The following is an 18,868-nucleotide window of genomic DNA, read 5'->3' as shown; positions in this document are numbered from 1 at the left end:
AGAAGATTGAGTACAGGATGGCGAAAGAGCAGATGTGCCTTCATCTGACATCTTGAAATCAGGAAAGCCAACGCCTTCCCTTCCTCTGAGTATTTGACTGTGCTGCCTGCTTTTCTAGAACCTGCCACTGCCGTTCATTACTTTCACTCTCTGGAGTCTAGCTTCAGTGGGCATTTTGTTGCACTAGCTTCCACCCAGAAAGCTTCAGCTTTTTATTAATTAATAATTTCAACATCTACTTATAATGAGTGCAGTGAAACAGGACATATTCAATGTGAAATAGCTGGAACAGCTTTAGTCACAGATCCCTGTAGGCCCTGGTATCCTTGGGAAACACACTTTGTTATCCTTGTCTCTCTCCCCAGCCCCGGCTTCCTACAGTATGCTTTGCCTCCAGGAGATGGCCCTCTGCAGAAATCTTCCCCATTCACAAACCTCTTTGTCTATTCCTGTTACCCTACCATTCCCTCATTGTGTGACTTCAACAGTGAGGTTCCAAAGCTGCTCCTGGCACCAAGTGGCTTCTAGCCAAGGATCCCTTCCTAGACCAGTGTCCCAGTCTGATAACTCTATAGCTACTCCCTTATTGAGCTGTCTTATTCTGTGCACTATGTGGTTCTCACCAGGGCACTAATGGAAGTGCTAATACAGCGGAAGATGTTGAACTACGTCATCTCTACAGTCCACTGGATTCTTGTGCTCTGATGCTGGTAAGAGCCACATGTAGAGCTGGCACTTAAAGACTCTGAGAAAATGATACCATTTCCTTTCAGTCAAGATTCTGTCTCACTTCAGCAAGAGAACACTACAACCACCACCAAACCCCTCTTTGCAATTATGCTCGTCTGGAAAATCTGAGGGCAAGTGTGGTCAGTACTGCTCAGAGGATCAGAAAGTAGGGCACACATGCCCTTCTCTCCAGGAGAAGAGCCCCGGGCTCAGATAGTACTGTAAAAATATAGACATATGCTATTTCTTAAGTGGGGAAATAGAAACAGCCAAATTTTGTTTGACTAGGCTCAAGTGTTTCTTTTTATCATTTTTTTGATTTTCCCTTACACAGTTATATCAAGGGTCAGAAAAATAATAGTAACCTTCACTAATCCTCCCCTTAAAACAATAAAAATAAAAATTAAACACTTTCCGCCATTCTCTCCACTGCACTTGACTGGTCTTTAAAAATAATATTAACTAATTAATTAATTAAAAGTGAAGTGTTTGATTTCAGCCATCCATCTAAACAGAGCCCTCCCCTTCTCATATGCATCGACAGACTTTTATAGCTAATGAACATTCCCACTTTCCTACCTCCCATAGAACCTGCAGCCGATCCCTGGTATATGGCATGAAAACTACAAAGGCCTTACCTTCTTGGCCTCTTGGTAGCAGCTGACCCTGCCACTCATATCACAAAGAATTGTCTCCCTTGTCTTTGCCGTTCCTCCTTTCTGGCTTCCCTACCTCCCAGACTACTCTTCTTCCTCTTCCGTAGACAACAGTAGTGCATGTGCCTCCTCACTCTTGTTCCTCAGCGCTGTGCCCTGGTGGTCTTCACCTATTCTCTAACCACAATGCCTGTCTTCCCTACTCCAGAAACTTCAAAAATCCAGCAGGAGGATTGTGAGTTTGGGAATACCTTGGGATACCTGAGTAAACCTGAGTTAATTATATTATTGATGATCTTCAAAAGAACCTGGCAGTTAGAATAATTGGTTCACAAGTAAAGTCTCGAGTAGCTCTGTGTGACCAGGCTCTGTGTGACCAGGCTCTGTGTGCCTGGGCTCTGTTTGCCTAGGTTCCTCACAACCAACACTTGTCTTTACCTCAGGCCACAGTGACATTTAGATGCCTACTCCAAGGCATCACAAACAGTCAGAAACTTGAAAAGAATCCTTGACTCTTTGCTGGCCTCTAGCCTCACACCCAATCAATGCCCACATCCTACTGATTCTGTCCCAGCTCAATATCTAATTCCTTGCATTCTTATCCCTTCTTGTCTTTGCTTTATCCTGCCCTTGTGCCATATGTCCCACATTCTGCCTATACTGGCTGGTTTTGTGTGTCAACTTGACACAAGCTGGAGTTATCACAGAAAAAGGCGCTTCGGGTAAGGAAATGCCTCCATGAGATCCAGCTGTGGGGCATTTTCTCAATTAGTGATCAAGGGGAGAGGGCCCATTGTGGGTGGTGCCATCCCTAGGCTGGTAGTCCTGGGTTCTATAAGAAAGCAAGCTGAGCAAGCCAGTAAGAAACATCCCTCCATGGCCTCTGCATCAGCTCCTGCTTCCTGACCTGCTTGAGTTCCAGTCCTGACTTCCTTTGGTAATGAACAGCATTGTAGAAGTGTAAGCTGAATAAATCCTTTCCTCCCCAACTTGTTTCTTGGTTATGATGTTTGTGCAGGAATAGAAAGAACCCTGACTAAGACACTGCCATACACAGATCTGCAAGCAACAGTATAGATAGTCAGCCAACCCTGGACTGAAACTGAGCCAAGATGAGTCTTTTCTCCCTTAAACTGTTCATGTTGGGTATTTTGTTAAATGCTTATTAAACTAACCATTAGATTAAAGATTGGGCCAGAGAAGGCATAGTTCACATATAGATTTTTTTTCTTTCTCCTCTCAAAAATAAAACAAAACAAAAAACCAAGTTCTGCCGCAGTAAGCAAGATGAATTTCCCAGGAAAAAAGCCTGTTCATGGCAAGGAAAATTTTCTCTTTTGTGTCTCCCTTTCCCATCTGTGAAATTTTCACTATAAAAATGTAAACACACTTTTTACAAACTAAGAATATGGCTTGCTTTCTACCTTTTTGGTCTGCCTCTTACTTTGTCTATTCCCAGACCATCTGTGAAGTTTAGTTTACATGCATGAGTTTAACAGAGTGGTTCTCAATCTGCGAAGCAAGACTCCTTTGGGGGGGTCACATATCAGATATCCTGCCTATCAGATATTTGTATTATGATTCATAATATTAGCAGAATTATAGGTATGAAGTAGCAATGAAAACAATTTTATGATGGGGTCACCATAGCATAAGGAACTGTATTAAAGGGCCACACCATTAGGAAGGTTGAGAATCGCTGGTTTAAAAGAACCTGCAATAACACTTCACTTGAAGCAGAATGTTCAAGTACTAATTAAATCTAAGCTCACCTACTCCAAGCTGCAAAACCAGAGATTAATGCAAATTTGTAAAGGCTTTTCTGACTCAGGTAGAATTTCTGTTTCCTTAAGGTAAGCATTTCCTCCTTGAATAGAATATTTCAGCGACTAATCTACTTATACCGGGTATTAGACATATGTATTTGGCTTCTTTCTTGCCTGTTCTCTATAATTTCTGTCCATTGCCTATCAATACTTAAGGTTTTAGGTGAAAACAAATAATGAAAACACAAAAACAAAAAACAAAACAAAAACAGGCCCAACCAGGAAACCTAAAATGTCTTGCTGTGAATGTATCTTGTCAAAGCTTCATGTATAATCTAAGAGTACCTCAGGACAGTCATACAGCCCTGTTGATTGGCTGGCCAGAGACTATCAACAGCACTAGAGTGAGCAACCACAGGCGACCACATTAGGGCACTTCCCCACAGATGGTGGCTTTTCCTTTCCAGTTAAGACAGTGTTTTGGAGTTGAGGAAGACAGTCTGACTTTGCAATGCAAAGCTGTCATGGAGGTCTTCTGAGGTTAACATCACTGTGCTTACCTTGGATAGTCTCATTCCCAGCACTGTGAGAGTCACTAACCCAGCGCAGCAAACCAGAGCACTGGAGCTGGAGAGGCCGGAACTTGGGGGTATATTTCCATCTACCAGGCAATTCATTCCAGGTAGCTGACTAAGGCCAAAGTGTTCCTAAAAATGTTTAAAAAAAATTGCCAATAGTCATTTCAGTATTGGACTCAAGAAGCAGTAGAAATTTCTATCAGTTTGCAGAGGGGAAAAGTCTATGACAAACCCAAACCTTCTGCAGCAACTGGGGGTAAATAATGACAGTGGGAGCTACACCTGTCATCTGATCTAATGGCTCAGCCCTCTCATCTGGGATGAGTCCTCTGGAGTGGACTTTTTATTGTTCAACAAAGAGCTACTGATTCACTTACTAAATCGCCTCAAATGATTTTTCTTTGAATATCAACCGATTTGAACAAGTACAGAAAAACCATAAAGCAATTACAATTCCAGGTGCTCAAAGAGGCAGGAAACCCCTAGTGATGGTGCAAGTTGAGCTTTAGCCTCCAGCACCTTGTGTAAGGCCTAACCCCAAAGCAGCTGTTTCCAGGGTAGCTGGCCTCAGGGGGCTCTCTGAAGACAAAGAGAGCTCTACCAACTCCATTTTTTATCAAGAAAAACCTAAGCACTAGGAAGTTAAGAAACTTTCCCAAGGTTACACAAAGAACACTTGAAGACCCAAGACTCTGAGATTGTCCCCATGCAAAGGATGATGGGAGTGAGACCCAAGACACTTGAGTCTCAATTCACCTCTCTACTGCTGTGAAAACTGGGGCCAACAATGTCACCATGTTTAAATGCCTGCTAGCTTTATGAGGAAATTCAGAGGTTTGTTGTTGTTGTTGTTGTTTTCGTTTTGTTTTTGTTTTGTTTTTTTTCGAGACAGAGTTTTTCTGTGTAGTCCTGGCTGTCCTGGAACTCTCTCTGTAGACCAGGCTGGCCTCGAACTCAGAAATCTGCCTGCCTCTGCCTCCCAGGTGCTGGGATTAAAGGCGTGTGCCACCACCACCCGGAAAATTCAGAGTGTTTACTGGAGTTATTAATGCAATTTAACCATCTAATAGCTTTAAAGACAGCCAGATTAGAATTTATATGTAAATGATATTGAATGCCCCAAAAGAAGGCAGGGAAATTTTTACAAACAGGAAAGACCAACCTAATTAGACTCTGAATTAAAGGTAGAAATCTCTAATGTATTTGAACAGACCTGTAAAACCTGGATTGGGAGGTGATATATTATAATCTTCATTGTTTAGGATTAAAATAAACCCAGCCTTTCCTCCTTCTCAAAGAAAAGAATGGTCTTCTTCAGAAATTTCTCAGATAATTCAAGACCAAAGTTTGAGAAACTATTACATTATCTAATTATGCATTTCATCATACATATTCTTCTAGGGAGAAATTTCAATAAGCAAGTTAGGCTAACCAAAGGAACAAAACGCTGCAAATATAAACTGCTTTTGTCCTTAATCTTTGTCCTTTTTTTTTCTTCCTTGGCAAAAATGGGCCACAAAAGAAAAGATTCAGTTGGATGTACCTCCTGATTCCAAGTCATCTAAAAATCTCCTTCCAGAAACACAAACAAATTATAAACTGAAGACGTGCCGCTGCCAACGCCCCTCTGTACAGAACATCAGGCAGTCCACGCAAAAGCAACAGTCCTTGGGGAACGCTATATATTTAACCATAAACTGATCCGCAGACTGTCTTGGACGTGAATCATGGTTACAAACTTAGCACGCAATGTTTAAATTCAACAGTAACAGCAGACTGAAAAACACAAATGAGTTGTGCCAAACATTGCAGTAGCTTTATCCCAAAAGGATAACATGTTCAATTTCACATAAACAGACTATCCCTTGGAACTTTCTAGTATTTTAATTTGAAGGTTTCTGGACTGGCTAACACTGAAATTACTTTTCTGCCAAAAGGTCATTGAACAAACCTGTGTTTTTGCACATAAGTTGTCAAACCAAAGAGGAAGGTTTTAAGACCCTATCCAAAATAATACAAAAATATATTATATATGCATATGCGTATATACATATATATGCATATATATATATAAACACACACACAGAGAGAGGGGAGGAGGGGGGGAGAGAGAGAGAGAGAGAGAGAGAAAGAGAGAGAGAAATGTTACTTTACCATATGGTACAAACAGGCATGTTGTTGCAAGGTCAGATTGCGTTGGCCTGACCAATGCTTCCAAATACTCTAATTCTCACTAATGTGGATGATAATCCAAATGATTTGAAGATTTAAAACAGGCCAATAACTTTTCCCAGAAGTTATTACCATGTGTCTAGAAAGAAAGCCACATTCTCAAGAAATGAATGCTTCACTACTAGACCAGACCTCCATGACAGCAGCCAGGACTGCACATCCTAAGTTACCCTGATAGGTTTCTATAATACTATGCTGATGAGTCCTAATCTGCTTGTGACAATTTCAGATAGGACCTCCAGGCCACTTGGATTATAAGTTCTCAAAAAAAAACAAAACAGAAAGTATATTTACTACTTTTCTTTTGAATCATGAAGACAAAAATTTCTTAATATCCTTAATCTATGATGTGTTACAAGACTCACTACAACTAAAATAATTATTGAATGAATGTTAATTTAAAAATAAAAGTTAAGGGGCTGGAAAGATGGTTCAGTAGTTAAGAGCATCTGTTGCTCTTAGAGGAGGAACTGGGTTCACTTCCCACATGGTGGCTAACAAGTCTGTAACTCTAGTCCCAGGGGATCTGATGCCCTCTTTCGGCCTCACACAGACATACATGCAGGCAAAGCATCCACAGGAATGAATTAAAAACAAGTAGATTTTTTTTTAATTATTAGAAAGTACAGTTAAGAACACAGAAACACAGGAGTGGTTCTGAAAATAGCAGGTATTGGTTTTCCATCTGTACTCCTATTTTCCTAATTGTGAGAAAAAGTGGAAATATCACACTGTCCTATCCTTACACACAGTACTGAAGTTTTGGCATTATGATTAAGTCAATGTTCCTGGAAACTACTCATAGTAATACCTTCACCACAACCCTTTTATTCTCACCGGGACAAGCAGTAACAATGCTGGCTGCCATTCCCAAATGCCTAAGGGTCCCAGCAAAGTGGGTCCTGCAAACACTCTTCATTGAATAACAGTGAATTGTCTCACAGATAAAGCCAAGACTGAACTCAAATTAGCAAAGCTGGATTATGCCCATATTCAAATCCAAGGGCTGCTCAACTCTTTAAGTCCCATTCTAGTACCCCTGTACATCCCAAAACAGAATGTGAATACTAGGACAATCTCTCTTCAAGGTGTATTTAATGATGCATAGCCAGTCAAAGGAAAAGACTGTGACCACCCCTGTGAGCACAAACCAGAGACAAACACATCTCCTCCCCTGCCCTCTTGAAACAGAAGTCAGCAAAATACAAGAAAAGCATCAATACTAAAAGGAGACCAAAACCATGGTAGAATTAATCTGGAATAACATGACTATAATAACATGACTAGTAGGCATCGATTTACCTGAATTCCCTTAAATCCACATAGGAAGTAGTTGTGCCATAGAGGTTTGGTCTTGTCAATACAGATGCTATTTGCTGTAGTACTGAAGTCTCTGAAAAAAGCAAGACACATTAATTTAAGTCTGTATGCCTTGAGAGGAAAAAAAACAAAAAAAACAAAAAAACAATGGCTGACTGCTGCCCTCTTGTGACAGAACAACGATACGGAGACTTCTTTTCTTTTTTTTTTTTATTCAATATATTTTTTATTTACATTTCAAATGATTTCCCCTTTTCTAGACCCCTACTCCCCAAAAGTCCCATCAGCCCCCTTCCCTTCCCCTGTTTTCCCACCCAACCCTTCCCACTTCCCTGTTCTAATTTTGCTCTATACTGCTTCACTGAGTCTTTCCAGAACAAGGGGCCACTCCTCCGTTCTTCTTGTACGTCATTTGATGTGTGGATTATGTTTTTGGTATTCCAGTTTTCTAGGTTAATATCCACTTATTAGTGAGTGCATACCATGATTCATCTTTTGAGTCTGGGTTACCTCACTTAGTATGATGTTCTCCAGCTCCATCCATTTGCCTAAGAATTTCATGAATTCATTGTTTCTAATGGCTGAATAGTACTCCATACTATTCAGCCATTAGAGACTTCTTTTCTATTTACTTAATAGAGGTGTTCTCAGTGAACACCTTCATACGCTAAAAACTAAGAGAGGAAGTTGTAGTAGCCTTATTGACTAATCTACCTCTAACTTGCTCCTTTTATTTCCAGAAACAGATAGGAAACAACATACGTTAGCAGAATCTACATTCATTTTTCTCTTTCATGTGAGTGCTTCTTAGCTAGTATAATCACATGAATGCTTCATCTCTGCACCTGCTACAAACAGATCCCCAGCTGAAACGGAAGTTCTCAAAGTTCCCTCTTCTCCATATTCTCTGATATCCATCTAATTTGACCTTCTGTATGATTTAAGAAAAATAAATAACAAAATTTATTATTGATATAAAGTTACAAGTGGGTTGGAGAGAGGGCTCAACAATTAAGAGTGCTTGCTGACTACTCTTCCAAAGGTCCTGAGTTCAAATCCCAGCAAGATGGGATTACGACCATCTGCAATAAGATCTGACGCCCTCTTCTGGGGTATCTGAAGACAGCTACAGTGTACTTACATATAATAAATAAATAAATCTTAAAAATAAATAAATAAAATAATAAAATTTTAAAAAATTAAGTTACAAGTGAACAAGCAGCTAAATGAAAAGGAAAATTGTTTTTCATAAAATGCCAATCTCAGTGAGATGCTAACAACACATGAAGACAGACAGAATTGACTCCACAAAGATGTCCTCTGACTTCCACAAATGTGCTATAGAATGCATGCCAGGCATCCACAGCTCTCTCTCTCACACACACACACACACACACACAGAGAGACAGAGACACAGACAGAAACACAGACAGAAACACAGACAGAGACAGAGAGAATAAAATGTCAAGTAACCATATCAAAGAAATAATGGAAATTAAAAAGTATTGCATGTGAATTTCTTGCTAATGGTTTCACTGGTGGACATCTAAAGTAAGAACTTGATGAAAACAAAATATTTACACAGTGTCTACACATTACCTCAGTATGACCAGCAGCAACCTACTAATTGGAAGAAGAAAATAGGAACTCTATGTTAGAAAGTTACTGGTTCATCAGGTTGGTCTGCTTCTCTGAATTCCTCAGAAAAGCCTAACTCTCCTCTCCTCCGACCTCTGTTCTGCCCACGCCTTCCCTAACACTTTGGGCTTCCCTCCTCCTTCATTTTCTATTTTCTGGCATAGAAAGCATCCATGCCGGCTCTTCCTTAAAGGTTTGCTAGAGTTCGGTGGTGAAAAGTTGTAGGCCTGAACTGTTTGTAATATTTCTAATTCCTTGAGACTTTCATACATTGTATTTTGATCATTTTCATTTCCTCGCACATCTCCATAACTCCTCCCAGGATCACCTTCATCTCCCCAGTCCCACCTAATTTTGTGCCCTTTTTTTAGTAACCCACCAAGTCTAGCTTGTGCTTCCCATATTTTACATGGTGTGGGGGCCATTCATGGAGCACAGCCAACCTACCAAGGACCACATCCTTAGAGAAAATTGACTTTTCCCAGAACCATCAGATGTCCATAGCTCCTCAGTTAGGGAGAGGGGGCTCACCCACTCTGATCCATGCTAGAATGTTGACCATGTGACTATGTGACTATGTGACTATGCAAGCAAGCACAACTACTGTGGGCTCCTGAGATCAGCAGTCCTGTCACATCCAGAAAGTGATACCATTCCACTCTAGTCCTCTCCAGCATCTGCCTCTTCTGATCTCCCCGCCCTCTCTCCTGCCATGGTCCTGGGTAGGGAAGTGTGCTGTAAAGGTCTCATTTGCAGCTCTCCACTGGCACTATGCTCTGTACTTGGATCAGCGGGGAGCGTCTGCATTATCCACGGATAAGCTCAGGGAGCCACTGCACTCACCCCTATACCATTTACGCCACTATTCCACCCACGGGCATATCTTTCCACACCAGTAGTTCACAGGGTTCACCGCTGGGTATGACTGTTGATGAGTGTTTTCCCCAAGCATCCTACGCAGCATTTCCTACTACTGTGAAAGTTAGCCAACAGGGAGTAAGTTTCCTGGCCAGAACCAATGTTATTTCTATGTCTTGTGACAAGTTTATAGTATCTTCAGCAACAGGCCTTACCAAAGCCTGGACTTTTTAAAATTGAAAATGTTTTTGTTCAGTTGAGGTTTTTCTGTTGTTTTGTTTTTAGTTTAGTTGTTGCTTGAATCTGTTTATTAATCTCTATAAGCGACTGATATCATCCAGATTTAATATGGGAAGATTATATGTATCCAGAAATTCATTCATTTCTTTCAGATTTTCCAACACCATGGAATATAAGAGCTCTAGAATATATCTCAACCATTTCCTGAATTTCACAGGCATCTAATGCCATGCCTCCCTTTTCATCTCTTACTTCATTAATTTGGGCCTTTGTTCTCTTTCTTTTGGCTAAGAGTTTATTGATCTTGTTCATCATTTCAAAGAATTAATTCTTTGTTTCATTCATTCATCATATTTTTAAATTTCCATTTCATTCATTCCTTCCTTGATTGTAATTATTTCTTTCAATCTACTGATTTTTGATGGGGTTTGTTCTTATTCTTCCAAGGCCCTCAGGTGAATTCTTAAGTTAATAATTTGAGAACTGACCTCAAGAGAAGCTACCCTCTCCCCATATTTATTCAATATAGTACTTGAAGTTCTTAGCTAGAGCAATTAGACAACAAAAGGAGGTCAAAGGAATACAAATTGGAAAGGAAGAAGTCAAATTATTACTATTTGCAGATGATATGCTAGTATAATTAAAAAACACAAAAAACTCCACCAGAGAACTCCTACAGCTGAAAAACAACTTCAGCAAAGTGGCCGGATATAAGATTAACTAAAACAAAACAGTAGCCTTCCTATACTTAAAGGATAAACAGGTTGAGAAAGAAATTAGGGAAACGACAGCCTTCACAATCGTCACAAACAATTTAAAGTATCTTGGTGTGACTCTAGGGAAACAAGTGAAAGATCTGTATGACAAGAACTTCAAGTCTCTGAAGAAAGAAATCGAAGAAGACCTCGGAAGATGCAAAGATCTCCCAAGTTCACGGATTGGCAGGATTAATATAGTAAAAATGGCCATTTTGCTTAAAGCAATATATAGATTCAATGCAATCCCCATCAAAATTCCAACTCATTTCTTCATAGAGTTAGAAAGAGAAATTCTTAAATTCATCTGGAATAACAAAAAACCCAGGATAGCTAAACTATTCTCAACAGTAAAAAGAACTTCTGGGAGAATCAGTATCCCCGGACCTCAAGCAGTACTACAGAGCAATAGTGCTAAAAACTGCATGGTTTTGGTACAGTGACAGGTAGGTAGATCAATGGAATAGAATTAAAGACCCATAAATGAACCCACACATCTATGGTCACTTGATCTTTGACAAAGGAGCTAAAAACATCCAGTGGAAAAAAGACAGCCTTTTCAACAAATGGTGCTGGTTCAACTGGCGGCTAGCATGCAGAAGAATGCTAATTGATCCATTCTTATCTCCTTGTACTAAGCTCAAGTCCAAGTAGATCAAGGACCGCCACATAAAACCAGACACACTGAAACTAATAGAAAAGAAACTTGGGGGGCTGAAGAGATGGCTCAGCCGGTAAGAGCACCAACTGCTCTTCCGAAGGTCTTGAGTTCTAATCCCAGCAACTACATGGTGGCTCATAACCATCCATAAAGAGATCTGATCTGATGCTCTCTTCTGGTGTCTAAAGACAGCTGCACTGTGCTTAGATATAATAAATAAATAAATCTTAGAAAGAAAGAAAGAAAAGAAAAGAAAAGAAAAGAAAAGAAAAGAAAAGAAAAGAAAAGAAAAGAAAAGAAAAGATGAAACTGGGGAAGAGCCTTGAGCACATGGGCCCAGGGGAAAATTTCCTTAACAGAACACTAATAGCTTATGCTCAAGATCAAGAATTGACAAATGGGACCTCATAAAATTACAAAGTTTCTGTAAGGCAAAGGACACTGTCAATAGGACAAAACAGCAACCAACAAATTGGGAAAAGATCTTTACCAACCCTACATCCAACAGAGGACTAATATCCAATATATACAAAGAACTCAAGAAGTTAGACTCCAGAGAACAAAATAACCCTATTAAAAAATGGAGTACAAAGCTAAACAGAGAATTTTCACCTGAGGAGTAACAAATGACTGAGAAGCACCTAAAGAAATGTTCAACATCCTTAGTCATCAGGGAAATGCAAATCAAAACAACCTTGAGATTTCATCTCACACCAGTCAGAATGGCTAAGATCAAAAACTCAGGAAATAGCAGGTGCTGGTGAGGATGTGGAGAAAGAGGAACACTCTTCCACTCCTGGTGGGATTGCAAGATGGTACAACCACTCTGGAAATCAGTTTGGCCATTCCTCAAAAAAACTGGGCATAATACTACCGGAGGACCCCCGGTATACCACTCCTGGGCATATACCCAGAAGATTCTCCCAGCATATAATAAGGACACATGCTCCACTATATTCATAGCAGCCCTATTTATAATAGCCAGAAGCTGGAAAGAACCCAGATGTTCTTCAATAGAGGAATGGATACAGGGAATGTAGTATATTTACACAATGGAAGACTACTCAGCTATTAAAAGCAATGAATTCATGAAATTCTTAGGCAAATGGGTGGAACTGGAAAATATTATCCTAAGTGAGATAACCCAATCACAAAAGAACATACATGGTATGCACTCACTGATAAAGTGGATATTAGCCCAGAAGCTTGCACGATTCACATATCAAATGATGCCCAAGAAGAAGGAAGAACAAAGTATGGATACTCTGGTTCCTCTTAGAAGGGGGAACAAAATACCCACAGAAGGAGATACAGAGACAAAGTGTGGAACAGAGTCTGGGAGAAAGACCATCCAGAGACTACCCCACCTAGTGATCCATCCCATATACAGTTACAAAACCCAGACACTATTATCAATGCCCACAAGTACTTGCTGACTGAAGCCAGATATAGCTGTCACCTGGGAGTCTCTGCTAATGTATGACAAATACAGAGGGGGACATTTTCAGCCAGCCATTGAACTGAGCACAGGGTCCCCAATGTGGGAGCTAGAGAAAGGACCCAAGAAGCTAAAGGGGTTGCAGCACCATAGGAGGAACAACAATATGCACCACCCAGTACCCCCAGAGCTCCCAGGGAAAAAAAAACCATCAACCAGAGTACACTTGGTGTTACCCATGGCTCCAGACAAATAGGCAGCAGAGGATGGTCTTATTGGACATCAAAGGGAAGAGAGGCCTTGGTCCTAGAAAGACTCGATGCTACAGTGTAGGGACTCTGTATGCCTACAGAGGGACAGGGAAGTGGGAGAGGGTTAATTGGGGAACAGTGGGAGGGGAGATGGCTTATGGGATTTTTCAGAGGGGGGAACCAGGAAAGGGGAAATCATTTGAAATGTAAATAATGAATATATCTAATAATAAATAAATGAATAAATAAATAATTAAAATTTAAAAAAATAAATAAAAAACACCTGCACCTTCAAAAATAATAATTTGAGAACTGACCTTTTTAATTTATTTGTTTGTTTGTTTTCCTCTCTCTCTCTCTCTCTCTCTCTCTCTCTCTCTCTGTGTGTGTGTGTGTGTGTGTGTGTGTGTGTGTGTGTGTCCACATATCACTCTGTCTGTCTGTATCTCTGTACTAGAAACATCCATTTTACCTCATAGTGTGCTATACTGAAACTAAGGTTTTGGAGAAAACAGACAACACAATATAAAACCATAGAGCTTAAACCTACTGAGGGATCCAGGTATGTAAGCAATGGTTGTGCAGCATGGCAAGATTCTCTGACAAGAGAATTAGGCAGTGCCATAGTATGGAAGGATAGATAGCATATAGGTGACCTTATTGAGACCGTTATCTCAACAAATAATCAGTAATGTCTGGGCAAGAACAAAATTATTTTCATGTTTGTATAACTCAATACTTAAAACGGTGTCTAGTATATTGCAACTCTCAGTTAATGCTTCCTTTTATACACTTACTAACTCATTTATTTATTTACTGTGTATGTTTGAGAAAGAGTGTAGGCATGTATGTATACATGCCACAAGTGTAGAGATCAGAGAATAACCTGCAGGATGGGCTCTCTTCTATCATGTGAGTTTCTGGAGATCAAATCAGGTAAAGGCACTCAACAGCCCTGAGCCATCTTGCTGGTTGTTAAGTGTGCCTCAGACACACAGAAAATGCTAACCAGGACACCGGTAAACATCAGGCAGGAAACATCAATCAGACAGATGAGTTAGCTGGAATCCAGTATTTTTCTAGAGTTTATCTGCGTTCAAAACACACTCCTGCATGCTTATGCATGGGCTCAAGCATGCACACACACACACGCACACACACACACATTCTGTACCCACCAGCAATCCTAAATACTCACGGATACAAGGGATCTGTATTGGCCAGTTGGAGAGTGTGTGTTTTCACAGGTTCCACAGCTATTAACATGTCTTGTTCCACAGCCATGGGAATAACAGAATATCCACAGTAATCTATGTGCTCACCTACACAAGAGAAAAAGCAGATTTTATCTGTGTTAGCATAGGAAAGAAAGGAAACTCAACTAAGCTCTGTGAACAACAGTTGCTGGAGAGAAGCAAGGTTAAGAGGGAGCTTCAGGGCTGACAGACTGACAGGAAACTCAATGACTGCAGAATCTGGGGAGCGTAAGTCAGGGGATCTCGAGCAGCTTTTGCCCTCTTAGTTGGCACTCATTACACAGTGCTCTGTGGATCTCTGCAGCTACTTGGTAAGTCCTTCAGGATATTCGAGTAGGCCCTCTAGTCCCCACCAACCAAAGGCTAGCAGTACTATCAGGTAGCATCTGATGCCTAGAACTGACACTTCACTACCTTGCTGTTACCTGTAACAGGATTTTCCCTGTCCAATTAATTTATTAATACAACAAGAAGCCTGAGATTGGATAGGGAAAAGGGAGACAGAGCAAGGAGTTGCAGAAAGGGAGATGTAGGAGACAGGGAGGGAGAAGGAGGAAAGGTGGAGCAAGAGGAAGATGATCCAGATTCCACATGGCTTTAAATAGCCACAGGTAGCTATAACTATCATAAAGGATAGAATAATTGGGATAACTTGTCTAATCTCCGTGGGCATCTTGTCTCATTATCAATTGGCGCTGAATTTATTGTGTAGGCAAATTGCGAATTGAGAATTTATTGGTATATTAATCTAACTAGCTAATTATAACCTCTAGTGGGACCACCTACCACAGGGGTTTATGGCTAAGAAGGTATGGGCAGCATGAGACAAGTGAACCGGAGCTGGAACAACATGAGCAGTCACTGCAGGGGCTAGCTTAGAGGCGGCCATTTGCAGAGAGTAGCTGGGTCTAGTGGGGGAACTTGCTGTTCTTTTTAATATTTCCTGCAACAGTTACCCACCTGCCTGATATTTTCCCTGATGTATTTGTTCTGTTAATATAAAACCTCTCCAGACTGTTTCCGTGTTGGACTGTGTGGTTAGAGTAAAGTGTTTCCAAGCCATGTCACTCATAGACGGCTCTAAAATAACTTCTTGTCGCCTTTCAGGTGAAAGCTATGAGTTTTACATGGACAATTAACACACAGGAAAAATATGGCCACGGTTGAATAGAAAGTAAAACACGAAGGGCAGACAGATATTCAGGTTCCTTTTTACCAAACATCTTGATTCAGGAATTTCTGCTAGCCATAGTAATTAGTTAGATTTTGTTAATTTGGAGGCATTTTGTATCTTAAACTTGTTTTTCCAATTTTATAATTTTGTAATTAGCAATAATCATTTTCCAAATTTTTATCATGTGACATGCAATAAATTATCAAGCTGGTTAACATCTCACTGTGGTTAAGAAGTTATTTATTTTCCTGGTACAGACTTTTTACATTTCATAATTCCTTTGGCAGATATTAACCAGCAAAGAAACAAGAAATTGACAGGTGACAATTCATACTCATAATTCTATTTTTCTTACATACATTGTTACAGCTGACAAGGCTTTTGCTTCCGGGTTGATATTCTCTTGTGAATGAGATCATAAAGCCTTTGTCTGAATTATCAATCACAGGTCAAGAACTCATTTACAGAGCTGTCTTTCTACCCAATTAGCAAGAGGACAGGAATATAAACTAAGTAGGAAACACATGTTTAAATATGAGGATAGGGCACCGGTTCTGCTGCAAGGCTCCAGCATGAGAGGGAAAATGCTTTCAATTGTCAAAAATGCATTTAACAACAAAAAACAAAAACAAACACACCCACCTTGGGTGATGTGGAGAGCAGGAGCCCTTCAGTGGGGATGAAGGATGACAAATATAGCTTATCTTCTCAATATGAACACCCACCACTCACTTTCCCTAAGCAGAGAATCAGTTCCAAAGGAACATCAAAGGTACATGTCCAAATACCTTTCTTGGAAAAGTAACCCGCTGGGGCTGGTGAGATGGCTCAGTGGTTAAGAACACTGAATGCTCTTCCGAAGGTCAGGAGTTCAAATCCCAGCAACCACATGGTGGCTCACAACCATCTTAATGAGATTTGATGCCCTCTTCTGGTGTGTCTGAAGACAGCTACAGTGTACTTACATAAGATAATAAATGAATCTTTAGAAAGAAAGAAAGAGAGAGAGAGAGAGAAAGAAAGAAAGGAAGGAAGAAAGAGAGAAAGAAAGGAAGGAAGGAAGGAAGGAAGAAAGGAAGAAAGAAAGAAAGAAAGAAAGAAAGAAAGAAAGAAAGAAAGAAAGAAAGAAAGAAAGAAAGAAAGAAAGAAAGAAAGAAAGAAAGAAAGAAAAGTAACCTGCTTATACACACAAGGTAACTATCTAAAACAGAAGAAACATTGTACTGAGAAACTCAGTCTGAGAAGTCTTCAAGAGGACAGCTGAGCATGAAAAGGACCAGAAAAAAACCAAACCAAACAAACCTTCTGTTTTCTTTCCTTGGAAAATACATACTAAATAAAAGTATAAGACTTATCTTGGTGGAAATTTTACTAGTAATACAAATTTCAATGAGGTCTCCGTAAAACCACACACAAAAAAATTTAAAAAGAAAATGAGAATTTATCTGTTGTAAAGTTTACATCCTATATCTACCAACTTCTCCTCTCCACTGGGAGACACTCAAGCTCCTGGTTACACCAGCGGAAAACTGGAAATAACTTCATGTACAATAAAAGAAAACTGTTAAGTAAATTACAAAATACCATCTTAATTGGCTATTATAAAAACATTAAAATAATAATTATAACCTCTTCAGAAACATAAGAAAATATTTATGACATATTAAACACAAAATAATGAGTTGGTATACAATCTATAATTGTATCTATCATTATATATTTGTGAAGACAGATTGCACACAAAATTGCTTAAATCTGCTACTTAACACTAAAATATAGGAAATTACAAGAAAAAAATAAAAAAAATAAGAAGAAACAAATAAAAAGAAAAAGAAAACTACAAATACACCTAGAAAACCTGGATGATCCAAACCACCAGAGGAGGGGGGGGGTGGAAATTAAAAGAAGAAATTGAGAATACCTATTATGTTTACTCTTCCTGGGGCTCGAACATAAAACTTGGGTGTGGACCCAAACTTAGAGTTAAACATCTCTTTTAGCTTCAGCAATCTGAAAAACAAGAGTGGAATATCTCAAAATAGCATATATCAGAAAATCCATGCACGGATGGGAATATAGTAGACAGAGCTCTCTCTCTCTCTCTCTCTCTCTCTCTCTCTCTCTCTCTCTCTCTCACACACACACACACACACACACACACACATGCACACACACTTTTCCAGGAGTGAAAGGACACACCATAATGTCAGAGACATGCAGACATCACTATTGGGAGAGACTCAAGCTGGGCTCCTGGAAATCTCAAGTAAGCAGAAAATCTGTTTACACTGATATCTTTGGTGTTTGCTCCTCCTGACCCATTCTCTTGTCCCTCCAAAGACACCATCACTGGTCCCCTCTTGCCACTCTGCTCTGCACCCCCTTCACCTCTGTGCCTCCATACCTTAGCTCTCCATGACATGACGCTACAAGACTCAAAAACTCCAATGCCCTCTACTATCTGTCTCCTACATTCATATCTTCTAGTCCAAATTCTCAAAGTCTATGTTTGGAAGTTTAAATCCTGTATCTGTCCTGTTCCCACTGTTTGGTTTGAATGCAGCCACTTATTTTGTTATGGATGTGATCACTCAGACCCACTCATTCAGCAGCAGCTCTGGTTACAACAGAGACCTCAGCAGGAAACAACTCTCACTCCCTATCATCCACTCAAGAATCAGGGATGGGTTTGGAGGTTCTCTGATCAGTATGTGAAAGGGCCTGGGTTTGGTCTCCAGCATGGAAAAAAACAAAAATTAAAAAGAAAAAGCTGAACAATTACTGGAACACAAGATGTACGTAGATAAGACAGCTAGGCTACTTAAATCTGATTCTCTGTACACATCTTTGCAGAACATATAAAACTTCACAAGAAGTATGTCTTCACTGTAACTAGAGAACACAGAATATCAAACTTTACCAATAATTTAAGTAGAAAGGGGGAGAAAGCAGGAAAGGACAGAGGGAAAGAAGGAAGGAGGAAGGGAGAGGAGGAGGGAGGGAGGGAGGGAACGAGAGAGTAACCACTTCTTTATGGTTCTGTCTTAGCTCCTGCCTTGGCTTCTCTCAGTGATGGGTTGTTACCTATAAGCCAAATAAAACCTCTCCCCATAAAACACACACACACACACACACACACACCAAAGTAAATATTTTTTTAAAAAGGTGAAAATGAAACACTGGCTGCTAAATAGGCAAAAAGGAACTGTTAAATGATCAACTAAAACTGACAAAGCAGTGATATTTTTAAGTGTAGTCCAGATACATATAAATCACATAGAAAAAGAAATTATGCTGGGAAGACTGTGGCTGGTTC

General features: G+C 39.9%; 1 protein-coding gene across 6 annotated transcripts in view; it reads right to left on the bottom strand.

Annotated features, from left to right (window-relative positions):
* Galk2 (galactokinase 2) overlaps positions 1-18,868 on the bottom strand; it is a 127,866-nt gene that overhangs the window by 94,811 nt on the left and 14,187 nt on the right. For 5 of the 6 annotated variants that reach the window (XM_052183486.1, XM_052183490.1, XM_052183485.1 and 2 more), the window contains exons 2-5: positions 17,474-17,562; positions 14,321-14,444; positions 7,264-7,354; positions 3,712-3,858 (exon numbers count right to left, since the gene is read on the bottom strand). In XM_052183486.1, the coding sequence (XP_052039446.1) occupies positions 3,712-3,858; positions 7,264-7,354; positions 14,321-14,444; positions 17,474-17,562 (451 nt within the window). The remainder of the gene's footprint in view (positions 1-3,711; positions 3,859-7,263; positions 7,355-14,320; positions 14,445-17,473; positions 17,563-18,868) is intronic. The other variant, XM_052183488.1, reaches the window with a different exon arrangement.

The sequence above is a fragment of the Apodemus sylvaticus genome, chromosome 5 (assembly GCF_947179515.1).
Source record: "Apodemus sylvaticus chromosome 5, mApoSyl1.1, whole genome shotgun sequence".
Classification (NCBI taxonomy): domain Eukaryota; kingdom Metazoa; phylum Chordata; class Mammalia; order Rodentia; family Muridae; genus Apodemus; species Apodemus sylvaticus.
Note: the sequence above shows the minus strand (reverse complement) of the source record. Positions and strands in the feature narration are given on the sequence as shown.